Source organism: Anser anser (assembly GCF_964211835.1).
Source record: "Anser anser genome assembly, chromosome: 6".
Taxonomy (NCBI): Eukaryota; Metazoa; Chordata; class Aves; order Anseriformes; family Anatidae; genus Anser; species Anser anser.
In genome coordinates, this window is record NC_139726.1 from 36,981,462 (window position 1) to 37,001,329 (window position 19,868).

General features: G+C 41.3%; 1 protein-coding gene across 5 annotated transcripts in view; it reads left to right on the forward strand.

Annotated features, from left to right (window-relative positions):
* The window catches only part of MYO1B (myosin IB), a 179,283-nt gene that overhangs the window by 100,745 nt on the left and 58,670 nt on the right, over positions 1 to 19,868 (forward strand). For all 5 annotated transcript variants that reach the window (XM_083842874.1, XM_083842875.1, XM_083842876.1 and 2 more), the window contains 2 exons: positions 1,814 to 1,929; positions 17,701 to 17,795. In XM_083842874.1, coding sequence (XP_083699000.1) covers positions 1,814 to 1,929; positions 17,701 to 17,795 — 211 coding nt within the window. The remainder of the gene's footprint in view (positions 1 to 1,813; positions 1,930 to 17,700; positions 17,796 to 19,868) is intronic.

Sequence of the window (19,868 nt, forward strand, 5' to 3'; positions counted from 1 at the left end):
AAATAGAAAACACTTTCTATGTTGAGGGGAGGATGACCACAAAACTAAACCAATTTATCATTTGAAGAAAATGTATATGAAGTACACATGACTGCGTATTTGAAAGAAGCAAAGATCTACAAATTTTGCAAGACACAAATCTGTTTTCCAGCTGCCTCGGTAGCCTTTGGGGTGCCCCCCTCACGGGCAGATTTTTGGCCGTCCCTCTCCTGAGCCGCAGCCTGGCCACCGAGATGTGAGGCAGTTTCGGGCTTGGTCCCCCTCGCCGTATTTTCCACGGGCTCTCGATGAAGCCAGTTTGTTTCCAGGGCTCTTGGGCTGCTCTTGCTCGGCTGTGTGGGGGAGATGTTTAGCAAAGGATTGCTGGCCAGTTCCCCTCTCCTCTGGAAAGTATGCGTTGTTTGGGAATGGGGAGACGAGAGCCCAGTTAGTGGGGCGATGTGTTTCGTCGCAGCGGCAGTTGCACGAGGAGTTGTCAGCGGCGGCAGCTTCTGGTTTGTCCTGTGGGCAGGAAACACTGCAAGGAAGAACTGCGAGGGTCTCTGGAAGCCTTGTGCTGCTTGTTTTGTCGCTGCAGTCTGGTTTGCTCGACCCTGCTGTAAATCAGGCAGAAAATGCCAGGTGAGTTCACAGCATGCTATGCATACGTGTGCTGCGGCAGATAGGAAATTCTGCTCTCCTTGCTTTCTGCTTAGGACCAGATTTGTTTAGCAGTTAGCAGAAAATTGCTTTAGACGTGAAAGTTAGATACGGGAGGATTGCAGCAGCACTTAATACTGTCAGTTTGTGACTCAGCACTCTGCCAAACCCGCTGGTGAATAACTTGGGCTCCTTCCACCTCTGTTCCCATTTAGAAAATGCTTATTATGGCACTTCCCTCTAAGAAAAACTGTGGAGATAAGTCCAAGTAGTGATTGTGAGGTGCTAAGGTGTCATGAGGAAGGAGCCATTTAAACTCATAGATCTATGTAAAAATCATTGGGTTTTCTTCAGCATTTACTAGCAATTGTAACCCAAATAACGGGAAGCTGTGGCTTTTGTGTGTAGCCATTACACCTCAGGGGAGCCCCCACTTACTGAAAAAAAATGTTTTCCCAGGTGTGTTTATTCATTTCATGGCTGTGGAAAGAGATACCAAGTACTTGGGTTTGACTGTGTGTTCGATAGGTCTCTGCAGGCAGGGCGTGGAGGGATTGTGGTATTTCTTGCCACGCGGGTGTATTTGATCGTGGCTCTTGCAGCTGAAGACGGGTATGGAGAGCTGCAGAGGCAGGTTGGCTGTGCCTGGTAAGCTGCTGTATGATGGCCTTCTTCATTCAGCTCGCTGCTGAGGAAAACCAGTGCATTACCCATGCTGTTTTCCATGGGTAACAGCAAGTTTGTGTAGCATCTGTGCCCATGAAGCATCATTTTTCTTTCCACACTTGAACTGCAGCATCGCTTCTGCATGGTTCTGTATGAGGGCACGAGGGCTGCAGTGAAGCTCATGCCATGTTTGCATGTTTCTTCGTGAACGTCTCTGTCCTTTTCCCTTTCCCTCCCCAACTAAATTAGTCAGAGAAGCATTTGTATGATTGGAGTTTGTTTTAAAAATGTTCTTAGGAGGCATTCCGTTCTGTAGAATTATTTACTGGGTATCTGACATCGTTTGGTGAGGAGATCTGCAAAGCATTTCAGAATGTGTGTACGTATTTATTCATTGTTACAACTGGGCTTTTTTGTTGTTGTTCTTTTTGCATAAGTAGTAGATAGGAGAATGATATATAAAAGAAAAATCCACAATGATTTTTTGTGCATTTTTTTCTTTCAACAGACGTACATTGGCAGTGTGGTGATATCAATAAACCCCTACAGACCTCTACCCATTTATACTCCAGAGAAAGTTGAAGAATACAGAAACCGAAACTTTTATGAGCTCAGCCCCCACATGTAAGTACAGTGAAGAAGCTTTAGTTTTCATGCTATCCTGAAGCAGATGGTGCCAGCTGTCTTTCTCATCAAAAGGTCTATGTTGATTAAAGCAAACATAATACCCTCCCCCACGCACAGCAAAAAAAAAAAAAAAAAAAAAGAGAAAAAAGTTCATCCTTATTTTAAAGAGAAGTCGAGATGAGTTACACTTTTTTTCATGTTTTTCATTGTGTTTCATGTATTTAGATGCTGGTACATGCATTTCAGAACATTTTCCTGTAACTGCATTGCAAGTAGTCTGTTTTCAAGGAAATCCACTTCTTGCGAAGCCTAGATTGCCTTGTGAAAGCCTCCAAGTGTTAAATATGTTTGAGTAACATAGTATTCCTCTGGGTATTTGAAACTGTTAATTTCTCTTTGCACAGTTCAAAAAATGAAAAAACCCTCATGATGACTGTGGAACAGATTGGTCGTACCTGAATGGCATCTGTGGGAGAACAAAAACTGTCTCCTCTGGTCTGTTCTGGGTGGAAATGAGCCAATTCAAGAGGGCAGCCAAAGTGCCATAAATATGTAATATAAATCGTAACGCTAAAACGTATTGCAAATATACAGTATTGCCAGTATACAGATCATATATTGCAAAATATGATTTGCATACGATGTAAATTCTAGGTCTATATTTAGGAGCGGAAGGCTGAAAAGTAAGTATAAACTCATATTCTGATTTTGTTCACCTTCGGCAATTCCTCCCTGGGGGTGCACACTGCAGAGAAGCCCAAGGCCTGGCCAGCGTCACACCTCTTTCCTGAGCTGGGAGGTGACCGTCAGGATCAGACATGACCCATATCATTCGGGCACAGTCAGAGTTCCTGGAGAAGCACTGGTGAAACCCTGTCCATAACAGGATGAGACTTGGATCGAGGTGTGGTGGTGTGGCTGGACATGAGGCATCTTGTCTTCAAGGCCGTATGTTGTAGTAATTGTTTTATCTCGTTAGACGTCGTAGTGGCGAGGTTAGAGCCAGCTGTTTCTCTTTCCTGTGCGATGCTGGGGTAGGGAAATGCCTCCAGCATCCTGTGAGGTTGTCAGCACGCTTTGCAGTTACACTTTCAAGAGGCTGTGTGGAGTGGTCAGTGGTCGGATAAATGACTACACGTGGCCATAAGCTTCGGCATCTTCCTCTGGTGTTAGCTTTTAGATTAAAAGGAAATTATGTGTGGAAAGACATCTGGAAGTTATTTTATTCTGATTAATTCTTTGCCTTCATACTTGACCTGTAACTCCTCCAAATACATTGGCTGAAATGCAAACAGCCAATTAAGCAGATCAAATGAGCTTCTGGTCCTTTTCTTGGTCCTTTTGGATCCAAACTTTCACTATGTTCAGATTTTCTTCACAGCTTTGTTTAGCGAGCACAATTGCTTGCTGAATTAACACAGTTGCTTGCTAAAAGAACTTTCTGCTTGACTAACTTTGCTCAGTTGCATAAAATTTGCTGGCGTATGATGGAGGATTTTAAAAATAAAACCTAGGAGTAACAGTTTGTCTGACATTCTGAAAGTCAGCACGAAGTACTTGGTTACATGTTGGACAAAGTAATATATTGATCTCTGCTTTTCCATTTCTCCTGTGAGAGAGTTTTCCAGAATAAAAATGGTCAATAATCATTCCGGTACATATTTTTTCATTGCTTAATCCAATCAAATATACATTCTACTTTGACTAGCAAAATGTTTGTCTTTCAATATTAAAATGTAAATTAGTTTCAAGGTGGTAAGGGCAGGTGTCAGAAGCTTAGAGTGAGAGACTCAGGGAAAAGAAAGGAGAACCTGAACTGAGTAGGAAGTTGTTTCATTGATGTCATTCGTTGCTAATGACAGTAATTGTGTCAACAAAAATGTCAGGCTGCCATCTCAGAATGAGAACTCCTGGAATCCAAGCACTGGAAATCCACTCTTAAGAGCAGTAGGCTGGGGAGAGAAAATATTGAATTTTAACTTATGTCAGGAAATCTTGACTGTGTATTAGTAAGGCAGTTTCCCTCGCAAGTTTAGTTACAGTGCCAAGTCATGGAACGTTACAAGACTGATTTGTCTGGGGGCAGATGTGATCTCTCCACAGGTTTTCTTTATTTGCTATTGCTTCTGTATGAGGATTTTGTCTTCTAACACCCATTAGACAAAATATCCTTAAAAATACAGGATTATGAAATAGTTTCTTGCAGTTTATTCTGAAGATGCGGTGCTTTCATTTCATGTTTCTGTAGTTTGAAAGCTGTTACCCTGTGGTGACCTTGCTTTCCTTCTCACCTGTGGGAAGATGCTAATGAGAACTGGAGACGCGAGCACCACTTGTCTCCTCCAAAACTGGTAAACTTCTGACTGTCTTTAAAAGATGCTTCTAAAATACTGTAGGTGCATAAAGTAAGTGTTACGTGTGCTGCCTTACCCCACGTCGGACAAGCCTAAATGGCCTTGTACTGGTAGCCTAAGGATTCGCACCAGCCTGGTTGTCCCCTCTGTGACCACAGGGCTGGACCAGGAGATGTGGCCGCGTGGTCCTGCTGCAGCCAGCCCAGCCTGGCATTGCCCCAGCCTCGGAGCTGGCAGCTGATTCTGGGGTTCACAGATCTGGGAGCAGCAGGCCACTGCTGGGGGCAGGGTTCAGGCACAGCTGATTGCTTCGCTTCCACAGACACCCTGCAGTCCTCGGGGCTCAGGAACGTTAGTGCAGAGGTTGTGTGGCACATTGCAATGCGGGGTATTCCTTCTGGTGCAAGTGTGTGTGTGGAGGGGGAACCACAGTAGTTTGTTGAGATCTACATGCTTGGTTTTCTTTGATGTGTGACTCTCCATTGAGCTGTGGCCTCTTCAGAAGACCTGATTTTGGGTAAGCCCACTGCACCAGTTCAGTGTGCTTTGGGAAGGACTTCTGGTTCCTGTTGCGTAATGGGCAAACCAAAACTCTTGGTTGTTCATAAGGAAGCTAATATATATGACCTGGAAAGTGTGCTTGTAAATGGAGCTATATATAGTATGTTTGTTATTTCCGTGTCTCCTTTGGGCAAATAATCAGTCTAATTGATCACTAGTGCTAGCTAGAAAAGTTCGCACAATTTATTGCAAAAAAAAATCTAGCAGTGGTTTGGACTTGATGAAATTCCTCTAGAAACTAGTGTGTGTGGCACCAAACACTCCTGTCTGAAGTAAAGGTGTTGTCACCTGATGGCTCACGTTCTCTAAGGTCTGCCATTTCAGAGAGAACCGCCTGGGTTGGGTGGCCAGGCTTTACACATCAGTGTCTCTGGAGCAGACTGCTGAGGGACATTTCCGGAGCTAGGGCTCTGTGTGGGAGTTTCTGGGAAATTAAGATTTTAAATCACATTTTGGTTGTTTTCCAGTAGTTTTTCATATGGCCTTCTGTCTGTGCTTGGGGTACATGCAAGCGTCTGGATGTGAGGGATTGTGACAGGGAGGGTGTGCTTGAGAAATCCAACTGTCCCAGTGAAATAGCAGGCTGGGTGAGAAAATGAAAAGGGAAGGAAAAGGAGAGGAGTGTATAATGACGTGAAGGAAATCCATACCTCGAGACTTTTTTCCATACATGGTCACTGAAGGAAACACAAAACCATGTGAGTGGAAATCTGTTCATGTGTTTTCTTAACCCTAATCCGAAAGACGAGGGGAGTCATCACCTTCTCATCTACCCTGTGTTTCCTCAGCAGCATCTACAAGAGTGCCCAATGCTTGGGTGATGCTAGTTAATACTTAATTGCAGGTTTCAGGCTTTTTTTTTTTTTTTTTTAACTTTTTAAAATGCTCTTTGGAAACTAGAGAGGCTGCAAATGCATCTTGACCAGGCAGCCACAGGATCCCTGGCATAAGGAGTTCCTGGTCAGATGATTTTGGATAACGTTATACCGGTTAAAATTGGATCAAAGAGTTTTTATTTTTATAGTCCATTCTTCTCTAAATTCACTGTTGTTGTGGCACCGTGTAAAAAGTGTTACTTTTCTAGGCCTCTGGAATGCTTGTTTTCCTACTCTGTGGCTATTTGCATAGCTGCAGCAGGAAGTTTACCAAGCTTTTTATTTATTTATTTATTCCCCCAGTGTTTTGTTAATCCTTAATGTTTTTGTCTTTATCTGTGAGGCAGGATCAAACTTGTCTCTGACTCGGCAGGGCAGAGTATGACATTTCAGTGCTCAAACAATTTGCCGCTTGATTTGTGCAGTCCTCACACTTGTGTTCTGCTCTTTCAGTTGATGTAATTACCCTTTCAGTTGATGTAATTGCTGTTTTGCTTACCTTGTGGGTAGCCTAGACGTGAGAGACAACCAAGCTGTCTACCTTGCTAATTTATATTGACTTCCACCAGTGACAAAGGCGGCTGCTGGAATCTTCAAAGCGAAGGCAATATGAAATAAGCAGTTCATCGTACCATTTATTTGTAGCCATGGTGCTGCATCACTTTCTTACCAGTAACAGGTTTGCTCTATGGGATTGCAGAGCAGGTGCTTTATTGCATTTCCTATCTTAACAGCAGCTGCTGGCTACCAGCAGCTCTCCATCTCTGGCAGGTAACATGCGGTGTGGCTCTCTGCTCCCCTTCCCAGTCTGAAATGCCTTAACTTCTCACTTTAGACTTGCAAATTATTTTAAGTTGAGGAACAAAATAGAAAGTGGTAACTGTACTGCTAGCGACAAGTTGCAAGCCAGTAAGAATTTGTAGTCAACACACTTTTTTTTTTTTTAAGAGATGCACCAATATATTTAAGATGAATAACTGGGACATCAGTAAAATTTCTGGAGGAGATTTTTATCAGACAGCATGCTAGAAATGTGACTGATCTGCCAGTCTATTGAATTCCACTTGGGCAATTTTGCTGTACATTTTACTTACTTGTTATTAGTATTTTGGAGTCAAATATTTTCTGAATAGACAATAGTTTTGCATTAAAAGCTTTCAGATATATAGAGATTTGTAGACAAGTCCTGAAAAATGGTCTGCCTTTACCTAGGATGCAACTACAGAGATATCAACCTGATGCCTCTTACAACGAGGAACTTAATTATGTGTTCCTCGTTTCAGTGGTCAACGTATTAATAGTTCATGGGACAAATCATTCTCATATCTGCAGTTATATTGACAATAGGCAAAACTGGCTGTTACTTATTCAAGTCCGGACTGTTTTGAGTCAGTATAAGCAGTGAATATAGAAGTTATAGTTCTGCTTCTGGCTTTTTTTGTTGGTTTTCCAGGATTGCATGTCTTCAGAAACAGTAAGGTTATGGTAACATTTTTTATTTAAAAAACAACATTGATTTAAAGCAAATATTTTTGTCTGAAGGGATGGTGACGTCTCAGCTGTGAGGGGTAGTGGTTGCCTATATGTAAAACTAAGACATTCCCCGTAGCCATCAGTTTTAAGATACACATTTTATTTGCTGTAGAAGGGGCTGGTGGGGTGAGAGCCTGTGCTAGTTTAGTGTCCTTCATTGACCCTGCATGTTTATTTTAACACTTCCTTTTCATCTTGACCTTTCCTCATCTTCACGTGCCTTTTTTTTCCTTTCTTCTTTATTTGGACAACTCTGCTAACACCCCAAAGGTTTTGCTCAGCTCATGGTACCCCCTTTTTACAATCCTCTGGTTCCTATTCCTAGTAATTCCTGACTTCTTCAGAAATTCACCCTTTGGACTCATTCACATGGCTCAGCAGAGTGCCTATTTCTGAAGAGATTTGTAGTCAGGGAAGACAATCACTTTGATCACTTCAAAGGTTAGTTGGCAAAATTAACCACTGGGCAGGGCGGCAGGGTTTGCAGCTGACAGAAATCATAAATAGCAGTTAAGGAAGACTGCCTGTGTGTAATATTTAAACTCGTGCTAGGAACGAGTTGAAAGAAGAAAGCGGAAGGAAAAAAACACAGAAAATACTTTGGAAGGGGTCAGGCTTAAGGCTCTTGACCTCTACAGAGTGGCAGTACTGGATATGGCATATCCATGAAGATAAATCCCTCAAGCGTATAAATGACAAGAGGATGAAACATCACGCTTGCTTCAAGAGTCAGCAGGACTTCATGCCTGAGAGGAAGGAGCCTGTTGTATTGCAGGCTGCTGGCCCACCTCCCATGGGTGCACGATGTCCTGAATTTTTTGACAGGAGCCCCCAGAAGTGCTGAGAAAGCAGAGTTTTGAGGAAGGCAGCTGTGATGTGGCTGTCTCGAAGCAGCCATCTGATTTTCTGTAGAGCATTTGGGAAGAGACTTGTGAGATTGAAAGCTTAGGACATAAAGGAAGATTTTTCTTGCACGCAGCAATACATTAGACATTTTCCTGAAATCTGAGCAGGGCTGTTTTAGTTGGTTTGGGTGGCACGTTATGCAGCCATCTGACCCCAGTGCTTGCGAGGTGAATGTAGTCTTATCAACGTGAACAGTAGCTGCTTGTGTGCTGCTGTTATTAGATCGCGTGAAATTTTGTAATAATACCTAATAACACCGGAACTGATTTATAGCAGGTTGTGGGGCTGTAAGGAGGCTCAGAAAACGTACCCAATGCCCAAGGAGTATAAACAGCCTGGAAAGCAGTGCGCAGATGAATGTTGGGCTTTATTTTAATTTTTAAAACAGTCTGGCGTGACATTTAGACTGAATTACAAAGTTCATTGGAACGAGCCTTTGCGTCTGTCCTCTAAGGAGCTTTGTCTAACTTCAGAAATGAAAAGGCCCTTTACATTTTTGTTTGTGGCACCGGTGCATGTTCCTCCTCTGTAAGGGCTTGGGAGCTTGGCACGGGGGATTTTCACCAGGAAAACGCACGGTGCTGTTTGTAGTCGCAGAGCATGGGGCTGCCGGAGTGTTTATGGCACAAGAAAGCCATTCAGAAGCACCAAATCTGTGGGTTTTATGGGTGGTTTCCTTTCCATCTGGCAGTGGTGTCACGAGCATGTCACAAGGCCCTTCGCCCTGCGCAGAGCCCACCTCACTCCGGTAGCGCGCGCGCGCACTTGTCCCTCAGCCGCCATGCATGGTCCTTGCCGGCTACAAGGAGCTGGGCACTGCTGGAGAAGCCTGCAAAAAACGCAAGAATCGGTACCTTGAAAGCAGAACGGGTTTGTAAGGGAAACGCTGAACCGGAGATCAGTTCCAGATGCTTCTGTAACTCCAGAATCGTCATCGTGGTGCACGAAGGAAAATAATCTTGGGGGATCCTTCGTGAATTAACCGCTGGCTTAGAGCCTAAGCAAAATCACTTTGTTTTCAGTACAGTTTTCAAATATTTACCCATACCTCTGTACACAGCATACTTTCACATTTCACTTCAGTCGTGTTGGGGATTAAGAGTCAAATGTTTTTAGTTATCTGTGACAATCTCTCTCTTTTCTTTCTTCTTTTTTTTTTCTTTTTTTTTTTTGTGATATGAGTGCATTTGGGATAGTCTGTGTTTATTTGTAAGCATAAAAACATTTCGTTTTGGCTAGATTGTTAAAGCCAAGATTATTAAAAAAAGAAAAAAACATACTATGTGTTGGCTATTTGGAGATGTGTGTTAATGCTCCAGGAGTCTAAACTCATGGTAACTTTTTTGCCAGATCCCATTTCTCTCATTTTCCTGGAACTGAAACTTCTGTCTAGAGCTCATATTATGCCGTTGATATTTTTAGGACATAGAATGCTGAGGTTTTCTTTTAATTAATTCACACTGTCACATAAAGCCGAATCCCACTAATGCACACCAAGGGCTTGGGAATCCATTCAGCATGACCGGCTGAATGTTGTGAATGAAATGGGCCCTTTGTTAAACAGGGAAAAGGAATACTGAGAAACTGAATAATTTTTCATTTTTGTAATGCACTTCTCCAAATTTGTCAATACATGGCTGCTCTTTATGTCTTTGGATATTGCAAACTGTTCCCTTTGCAGCTTTTTCTCTTGTACATCTAGGCTAGAAATCAGACCGACGTTTTGTGTGCTGCTTAACACATTGAAATTCTTCTGGTTAGAAAATTGACTGATGTGATGGTAGAACTTGGAAATAAAAACAATTTTAAACACCTCGTGCAGCTTTCTATGTAACTATATTTAAAGAAAGGATCTGGATTATATTTAAGAAAGGATTTTCATTAAAATGTTGGGACTTTTTGCACACTGGAAAGAATGAGAAGTACTTAAAGGAGACACTGCTGTGTTTCGGTTTTGAGATCCAGACTTAAAAGTGAGGGCAGGTAGAGGCCCTGTTGGAAACTAGAGAAATCCCATTTGATGCATGGTGTGTACATGGATCAAAATTTTCCTTGTGCCTTCCCTAACGTGGCAGCATGGTACTCTGAAGAAATGGGATTTCAGATTGCAATTAAGAACAGCTGTCGTTCTTTCTGGGGAAATGTCTCATTGTGCTTAATGGTGCCTTTTTTTTTTTTTAAGCAACTTATAACACACCAGCAAATGCCCATCTGCTATGCTAGGAGCCTTTGTCATGATGTTAGAGACAGCATAAACAAAGCTAATGTTTAAAGCCTTGAAACTTCAGCGAAAATCCAGCTCTCTTACCACCTTCAGAGGCACTTTTTCCATTGTCTCCTTTTGTCTGTGACTATCTGCAAAAGGCTCTGATTTCTACAACTCTGAGTACATCGTGGTTAGTGTAGTTTGGGTTATTAAAGATAAACTATTTCACGTTAGGAATTACGAAATACACAGTCTTAATATTTACTGTCTAGCACACTGAATAATCTTTTCCTTATGTTTTGGATAGATAAGAGAGCTGGGACTGGGGTTTACAAATAAAGCTCTGAACTACAAAGACGGTTTAATTGTGGTCATTTCTGTAAATTAGTTCAAATCTGCATTTTTTTTGTATACACAGTTTCCTTCTGTATACTACAGAAATGATTTTTACATGCTAAGCCTTGTGGAGTTCAAGCCAGAACTGACCATAATCGCTCTGAGACAATTCTCAGCAAGACTGTGACCTCAGGACGGAAGAGGTGTGTGCGGTGGGCATCCGTGTTGAGGGGTAGCAGAGCAGCAAGGGCACTTATGCATGGGATTTGGGGATATATATATGTTTGAACAGATGTCTATTTATAGACTGGACAGGCTCGTTAGCTTGGTGTTGTGCCTGAGCTAATGAGCGCACAGGATCTTTGAGATGTGCCTTAGTCCCTGCTTTACCCAGGGGTTCCCAAGTGGTACTTTATTTCAAAAAGTGAGCTGGAGGTGAAATAAAGTTATGTGAGGCTGCTTAAACTCCTTCGTTTGTTAAGAGTACTTAGAGTTACTTGCAAAATCCAAAAATTCGGTAGCTCTTCCAAGCAATGTTAAGTGGCAACGTGCCTATGTAATTACACAATGCTGCAGTTACCTATCAGATGTTTTCAGGATAACTGAATTATTTTTATTTGCGGTTTTGTTGCCGCAGTCTCTGATAAACTTGCGGGTAGCTGCATGGCATGAGTAACAGTGCTCCTGTGTTACGGGGCCTGCATTTCTAACCTGGTGATCAGCAACTTGCCCAAGCTTGATTAGCTGAGGGGATGTGACAGTGCCCTTACTTCTCCAGTGCTGCAGGATGAATGTGGTGGAGGACTTGGCATTTCTCCTGACAGCAAACTGTGTTGCCACCCGGTGCAGCCCCGCACCTAATGCCAGTTCAGCAGCTTTTAAGAGCAAGCCATTGAATGTGCTGTGGACGTGCTTACTGGGGTAGAATTTGCTAAAATTCAGAGAGAGGATTTGTTTTACAGTTTGGATTAGAAAGTGGCACAGTTACCTTTATGTTCAGAGACCTTGTCTACCAGATGAAGGAAAATAATGCAACAGCTGGGTTTTAGGCTCCTTGTAAAGGTGTTCATTTCTTTTCCGTCATAGCAAGTTGCTCCAAAGAGGTGCCTTGGATGTTGTTGAAGTAGGCAGAAAATCATATGCTGCGTACACATCTTTTGTGTACAGTGCAGGGAAAAGACCACTGCGTTTTCTAAAAATACGCATTTTTTCAGGCTGTCGCTCCGTGAAAAGGAAGCAGTCGGAACTGAGCAGGAGGCCGCTCGCTGTCCCTGGGGAGGGAAGGGACCGGGACCAGTGGGTTGCTGGGAGCCGCAAGGCTGCAGCACGATGTGTTTGAAGCAAGTCCGAAAGCTGCTTCGTCCTGAGGAAGACAAGATCTCCAGAAAGAACACTTAAATTACAATGAAAAGTGCTTATATGAGCATCTGAGGGTATATTATATTCCCGGCTTACCGGACCAGAAGATAAATGTCTCTGGTTTAACAGTAGGCTGTAGTTTAAAGTGTTTTACTCTCAAAAATCGAGAGTGGCTTTGTCCGTCCTATTCCCTCTCTCCCTTGCCTTCCATAAATTACGGCTGCTTCTTACAAATCAGATGGGCTGATTTACACAGCCGTGGGCTTTATTCTGTGTCTAGTAACGTCACAGTTGCTAGCATGAATAACAAAGTGGGGAAGCGTTTGCAGGAGGTGTGCTTCTGCAGTGTATATTAGCCACACAGTATTGTTGATAAAACAGGTTTCTGTACTCACCAGGAAAACCAAATAGGTTTAAAAATGCAGAAGTATTTTGAATGGGGTAAAAGCCTTTCCATCTGTCGTAGCGCACCTCTTTATCCTGGTGTTTAAACTCATTTAATTTTTTCCCTGATGGGCATTTTTCAAAGAGCAGCTGCTCGCCTGTGAAGGTCTGTCCTAGCCCATGCTCCGTCAGCTGCTGCTTCATTCACACCAGTGGCAAGCTGATCAACCTTTTCTTTTCAAGTGTGTCAAAATGCCGAACACGAGTCAGTTTGTAATTATGGGAAATGGGAGCACACTTTTTATCTGTAGGGCAATTAGATTAAATGATTCTGTACTATGAGCTAATAATACAAATAATCTCTTCTGGTTGTTTTTCCCCAATGGTGATTTTTCCACTGAGCTTCAGTGGAGTGGGGGAAAACATACATAACTAATAGTGATGATTTGCAACATAAAGCCTCAAAGCACTTTATAAAATATGCTTCCACTTCTCCCATCCATTATTATTACTATTTTTTTATATATACCAGAGCAAACCGTGATTCTGATGTTCTCCCACAGCATACTGTGAGAGGAAGAAACAACTTCGTTGTCATCCTGTTCTGTGCAGTCATAAAGAAAAGGAAGGAACTTCAATGTTCTTCTTTAATTAGACTTGAAAGAATTAATATACATTAAATACTGCATAAATTTTACATTAAATGATACGTAGAATTTAAATTTTGTTGTATTTCTTTTTAATGCAGCACAGTACATACTTTTCAATGCTAAAGCACTGATGTGTATATATAGTATATACCCTGCCCATGTGTTTAGGGACAGATGGGTAGAGATGAAGGGGTGATGGGGCTCTGCTTCCTGAGGAATTGGAGGGGTCATGGAGAGAGGTTTTCTTCATGTCCTTTGGAAGTAGCGAATGAGTTGGCAGATGGAGGCCAAGATTTAACAATAGAGGTTTTAAAACGGGGACCGAGAGACTGAGAATGGAAAGCAACAGCCAGGAAAGATGAGCTGAAGGGAACCGTATTAATGCGTGGGGAAAGCCATCAGTGCATTTCAGTTAGCGTTCACCAATGGATGCTGCTTGAGAACGCTGAAGGAAGGGAGAGGAAGCATGAAAACGCTGGTGGGAAGAAGTCCTGCCAGCTGAGGACTGCTCATCCTGGTGATTTTGGCTTAAGGAAGGAAGACGGTGGAAGAGAAGAGCTGGCTTGTGAGCTCGATTTCTGATTTGTTTATTTAAGGCTTTTTGCCACTGTTACTCTGGGGCCAGCCTTGAGCGCCCAGGTGATGCGCTAGCGGCTGATGCCTGTTATTGGGGTGGGTGGCTGCAAGCCTTGCTCTGGTCTCAAGGCGCCGGTGTGCTGCTGAAAGCTGCCCGAGCCCTTCAGGAACTCCCCCTGGAGGCCTGTTTGCTGCTTCCCTTTGTGTTAGCGTTTTTAGGTTTGGACTTGGGTTTCTTTGTAGAGCTGTCTGGCCATCTGGATCCACGTGGCCAGAGAAGCGGGTGCTATAAAAAAGCAGAGCCTGCTGAGTGATCTAGGTGTGGGTGGTGTTCTGACTTCAAATTGCTTCTATACTTAAATCTTAGCTATAAGAGAGCTCCAGGAAATAGTTCTGTTTGTTGTGGTAGGAGAATGTCGTCGTCTTCCAGGATAACCTAAAAATCATAGGAGAGTTTATTATAAGGTATGGTAAATGACACTGCTGACACACTCACCATTTAATTCAAAACACATGGGTTATAACTACTTTGTAAATTATGAACTATTTTAAAAAATGTACTTAGGCTCTGTAATTGCGAGGCAGCTCAGATAGTAGCATGTGGTTTAAAGCCATAGCTGTAAACGTTGACTTTCCAGAGCTGTGCCTCTTAACGCTGCTGAAAGGAAAAGGATAAAAGGATTCTTTGCAGTCGACAGATCATTAAAATATGTTAAGCTAAAGTGGTCTTAAATGAAATTATTTTATATGTTTGTAACAAATAGGGGATAGCATGAAATTTTATTTTTGGAACAAGCAGAGTTTGAACAAAAGGACTCGAAGCTTTTCAATGCAAAGACAGAAGATGATGATGAACGGGAAGGACAGTGAAGTAGTGCTGTGCGTTAAAGTTGACACAGCAGATGAATTGATCGCTTTTTTTCTTTGAACTAAAGATCTGTGTTCAGGCTCTGATGCAAATGTGTCCCATGCTGTTTGCAATGCCAGTAAGACAAATTTGGAACACTGTTATTTAAATACGCTCTTAGCTTTGCCTCCTCAAATTGGATTGTTGAAGCAGTGGTTGAAACGTCAGAAGTAAATTTTAGAAAGCTTCTGGCTAACTTCTAACGTGTACATATACAAAACTTCTAAAATGAGTTTACTTCTTTTTTTTTGTCTCTCTAGCAGATAGTATTTAATATTAAATCTTGATACTTGTGAAACTTTTGCTTTGCTGGGTTGTGTAGAAGACTGGAGAAAAAGAGGACATATGCCCAGCATCCCTGCCTGGATTGGGTATTGTTAGCAGAACTGGCTGAAATCGCACTCGCGCCTCCAACTTCACAGATCTCTTTGGAGTATTAAACTTCCAATTTCTTTGCTGAGGGAGGAGAAGGAACGTGATTTGTTTTTTTTTCACTGTGTGGCGTAGACAGAGTTAATATATCAAGCACTAAAATATATTGTGACGGGCTGCTGGGAAACTAGAAATTGGGTGTATTAGAAAAGATGGATGGTTGCTAGGCTGATTAACTCATAACTCAGTATATCAACAGAAAGAGAATACTTTCTCTGTGCTTGACGCTGACTTCGTTTTCTGGTGTGCAACTACTGCCAAGAAAGCTGTTTCAACAGTGAGGTAGCAGTTGATGGCTGAGATTGTTTGCAGGACAGCAGGCTCGGCGTGAGCCACCCAGTCTGCGAGTCTGAAAAGCACCGGGGAGCCGTGCCTTCCAGCTGAAAGCTGCTTTCCTGAGTCAAATCATGGAAGCAATGGCATTGGCATTAATGGTCTCTCGCACGGCCCATGAATGCCCCCTGTAGCTTTATTTCTTTCCTCTACATCTTGCTGCTTTTTATTTTTTATTATTTTTTCCTTGCAGAAAGGACGGTGACTGAAGTTAAATAAGCGTGTGCTGGAATAAGCTTTACTGAACACCATGCATTGTGCTCGTCAGTTTACAAGTCTATCTGCAGCAGTGTTCAACATATATCATTCATTTCCTAAATACGTCCTGTAAGAGAGTCTGGTAAAGTGTTACTGCTACTGTAGCTTGGATGCTGGACAGTAAAGTAGATGCCAGAAATTGTGTCATGGTGTCTCAGCAGCCGAAGAGTTTTTTTGTTTTTGTGTTTTTTCTTCTCTAGTTTTAGTTCTCTAGCAAGTTGGCCACATCACAAACTGAATTTGTTGTAATACTAAAAGCATTACAGCCTGCTACTTTCTTGTAAACACATTTTCACCTCTGGTTGAACTACTGAGTTGAAATGCTTCAATCACCATAGCACTAATAAGCTTTGAGAGATCAGAGTTAATTCTGGTTCAATGGTAAATGTATCAAAAGGAGTGGTGACCTTTGCTAGTGGTTGTTAAATGGCTAGCCCAGCTGTGCAGAGAAGGATTGCAGCTCAGTGCCTGAGACAATGCAAGTTGTGAGGAAAGCCTTGGAGGAGCCAGAGCCCCGGGTTGCTCATGCAACCGGACAGACAGATGTGGTGCAGGGGAGATGATGGAGGAGCACATGGCAACGAACTGGGAACATCGTGACATGTTCTTAGGAAGTTATTGGGGAAGAGAAGCCAGAAGGAAGAGCAACTGCCTGAGCTGAGGGACAGTGTTACCAGAAAGAAATAGGCATGAGCTGACTTGGACGTATGTTGGTTTAGTGTCTGGAGCTTCAAGCTCCAGCAGTAGAGCCTCCAAAAGAAGCTCAGCGTGGGTCACTACTTACATTGATTTGCCCATGCAAACCCCAACTAGTTTCATGACACAGAGCTTGCTTTTTTTTTTATCAGGGGGCTGTGGTTTCCTGTGAAAACTCCATGTGGCTACGTTTATGTATTTGCAGCTGTCAGATGAATGCAAAGCTCCTGAGCTGTTACAGAATAATCAAGTTTCTAAAAGATGCATTGGATCTGCAACCATTATGTATTTTGTGTTGACCTGAGAGTTCATTTATATTTTTCAACCATGGTTTATTTACTGTAAATAATAAACACTATCCAATTTTATATATACACAAACACCCAATGTTTTACTAGGTGCAGTAATCTAACAAAGCTCTTGCTATGCTGAATGGATGTTCATTTCATGTAAAAATATGCCGTGTTTTACTAGCAGATTTATTTCCTGAAGTTGGTTAATGCAAGTGTGCCCTTTTATGTGGATTATGCTTTTAAGTCCTTTCTCAGGTAGTGCTTAAGTTTTTGCAAGGGGTCCTGGTGCTGTCCTAGTGCCTTAACTGAAAAAAATGCTGCTGAAACAAAATCAATACTACTCGTTCTCTGGCTCAAAATGACAACTGAAATAAAAAAACAAATAGAACATAGTTGTATTTCTCCAAAACATATGTTGCCGTGTGGTGATGAAGCACGTTTGGATTCAGATGGCAGCCCAGGTATTTCAGACTCTCGATGTCCTGTTTTCCATAGAAAGGCGTTTTCAGTGCAGGAAAGCTGTTGATTCTTATTATATTCTTTAATTTTGCTATTAAAGAATAGAATGGCAAAATAGAACACACTTTTTGGGAAACGCTTCTGTGTATTTGTGCAAAAGTCCAACAATGCCCCCAAACGCTTAAAATGTTTTATAAGATTCTGAGATTTCTTTGTACTTGTCAAAGTAGAAATTGAAGCTTATGGTATTAGTGTTCAGCATTCTGCAGTTTTCTTTCTCATAATATCTTCAGATAGAACATGTTTCATTGCATTGAGAGTTTGTCCATTGAAGAATGCTACCTAAATACTTTCCCCCTCCCCCCCCTCCCAGTTTTGAATTTGTTTTGAGTTTGATATCTGTATGAAAACTTACAAGATAGATTTTGCATGTTTGTTCCTGGAGAAAAGTCTAAATAAACCACTGAGCTAAAGTATACATTTTACTTCCATGGGTCTTCGTATTCTGAAAATTGAAAGCTTCAGCACTTACAGAACACTACGTGCTTGGATTTGTATTTTTTTTTTTTGCCTGGTTATGGAGGACAGATCATAGTTATTGTTGCTACTTGTGCTATCTAATTCTTAATTGTCTCTTTCTTACTTTGCAGCTTTGCTCTGTCAGATGAAGCATACAGATCTTTAAGGGACCAGGACAAAGACCAGTGTATTCTTATTACAGGAGAGAGTGGAGCTGGTAAAACAGGTAATAGACAGCTTTGATCTCATTCAAAAGCATTCAGAGTTTTTCAGACTCTTTTGCAAAGTGATACTAGAGGCTGTTAGAGTTGAGAGATACTAGTATGTTTTTGTGTCTGGCCATTGCAGAAAATGAAGGCCGTCATGCATGTTGCTGTCTGAGTGATCTTCCATAAATTCAGGTTTTTTCACATTGTTGCCATGATGTAGTCCTGTAGTCCTGTCACGTTTTAATATGGTATTGCTATAATTATGCAAAGACATGCTACACTAATGCTGGTTTGTGATAGAGTATTGCAAGGGCCTGAAAACTTTTAGGCTCTCCCCGTGAAAAACACTGAAGACAGTGCAAACTGAATGCTCTTGCTGTTCTAGACTGCAAGGCAATCCTTTGAAGCTTTTGCATGTCTTTTAATAAATATATACCTTTAAGCTGGATTATACCATTTACCCAAGGAAGATAAATAGCAGTAGCTGATTACTTTGGAAATTTCATCAGTCTTCTGTGTGCTGTGCTGAGCTACAACTCTAAGGTTGGCTGGTGTACCAGAACACTGTGTTTCTAAGGCAAAACTGAAATTATCTTGAAAATTACTGCTAATTTTAAAACTGGAATGGTGGAAATCAGGTGAGGATTGCATAATTGCAGAATACTTTAGAATGACTTCAAAAAGGTAAAAAAACAAGAACAAAAACAAAAAACACACACAAAAAAAATGAACAGTTATTTCTGAAACAACAGCTTAAAACTGAGTTGACTTGCAAAAGGTGGGTAGGAATGCATACATCTGTTTTCATGTCATTTAAGAGATTTCTTTGAATCTGAGAAAATGTGAAGTTTTGCTTATGCTGAACAAGACTGAAATGTGTAACAGAAAGTTGCTTTACAAGCTTTTAGTGAAAATCTGAAGCACGAACTTCATCTTTAGAGTGTTGAGATAAATGCTTTTGGCTTCCTTTTTCCATGAATGATGTCTGGTTTTCCTTTTTTGATTGGTGGCATCCAGTTGAGAGGTCTTGAATTCTTGTAATTTAATCCTTTTCCCCAGTTCAATAACATACAAATGCATGTGTGTTCAGTAAAAGTATACATTAAAATAATCAAGTTCTTATTAATATGATTATTATGGATTCTGTCTAGGAGTTCAGACATTAGAAAGGAGTTCTGTACCAAAACTCTCTTGTTTTTGATTTCCTCAGGAACAGTGAGTTATCATGCAGTTGAAGTTCATCTTTATTAATATATTTAGTCAGTTGAAAGGTTTAGGAGTGGTTGAGTTTCTGAAGTTCTCTGTTTGTAAAGAGGATTCTGGTAGGTTCAGATTTGTATATAAAATTACTGAACACAGTCAGAACCTCATAGCAATATGGGCCATGATTTGAATTATTCCTTCTTTGTAAAGGTTAGTACAGAGTAATGTAAGAGCATGGTTTGACATTCAAGACAATAATGGACTCAGAAATTGTAATACTCTCTCCTTAATATTTGACATAACTATAGTTGCTGAAATGGGGCTATTAGCTGAGAATAGGTTTCCATTGTAAAGAGAAAGGAAGACAGTAAAGGAAATTCCTGGAGCTGAAGAAACTTGGTAGTACAGATCCAATAAAACTCTGTTTTAAAACATGTTTTTTGGTAGCCAGAACATTTGACATACTTGGGCTGGGAGAATTGAATCTGAACTGTCTCCAATTGTTTTCTTTATTTCACTTCCTTTTTTTTTTTTTAACTTGTTTCACAGCTTGTTTATATTGATAATTGATAGTAACAGGAACATTGTGCAAGAAAACATGGTACATTAACAGAATGAGCATTGTATTTAGATGTTTTTAGATGTTAAGGCAGTGATTCACTTCCTGGTGTCTTTAGTCAATGAAGCAGAGTTCCTAATAAAAGAAAGGGCCTTTATTCTCTCTTTCAGTGATGTTCAAAGCCCATCTTGAGGCCATTGTATATATTCCTATTGCATATTATTTTATAATTGCTTATTTGCTGCTTCAGTGCTTTCTTGTCTCTTTGATTGAGTAGCTCTCCTTAGAGATTTTGGCTGTTTTAGCAAATGTTTCAAATCAGGTAGTT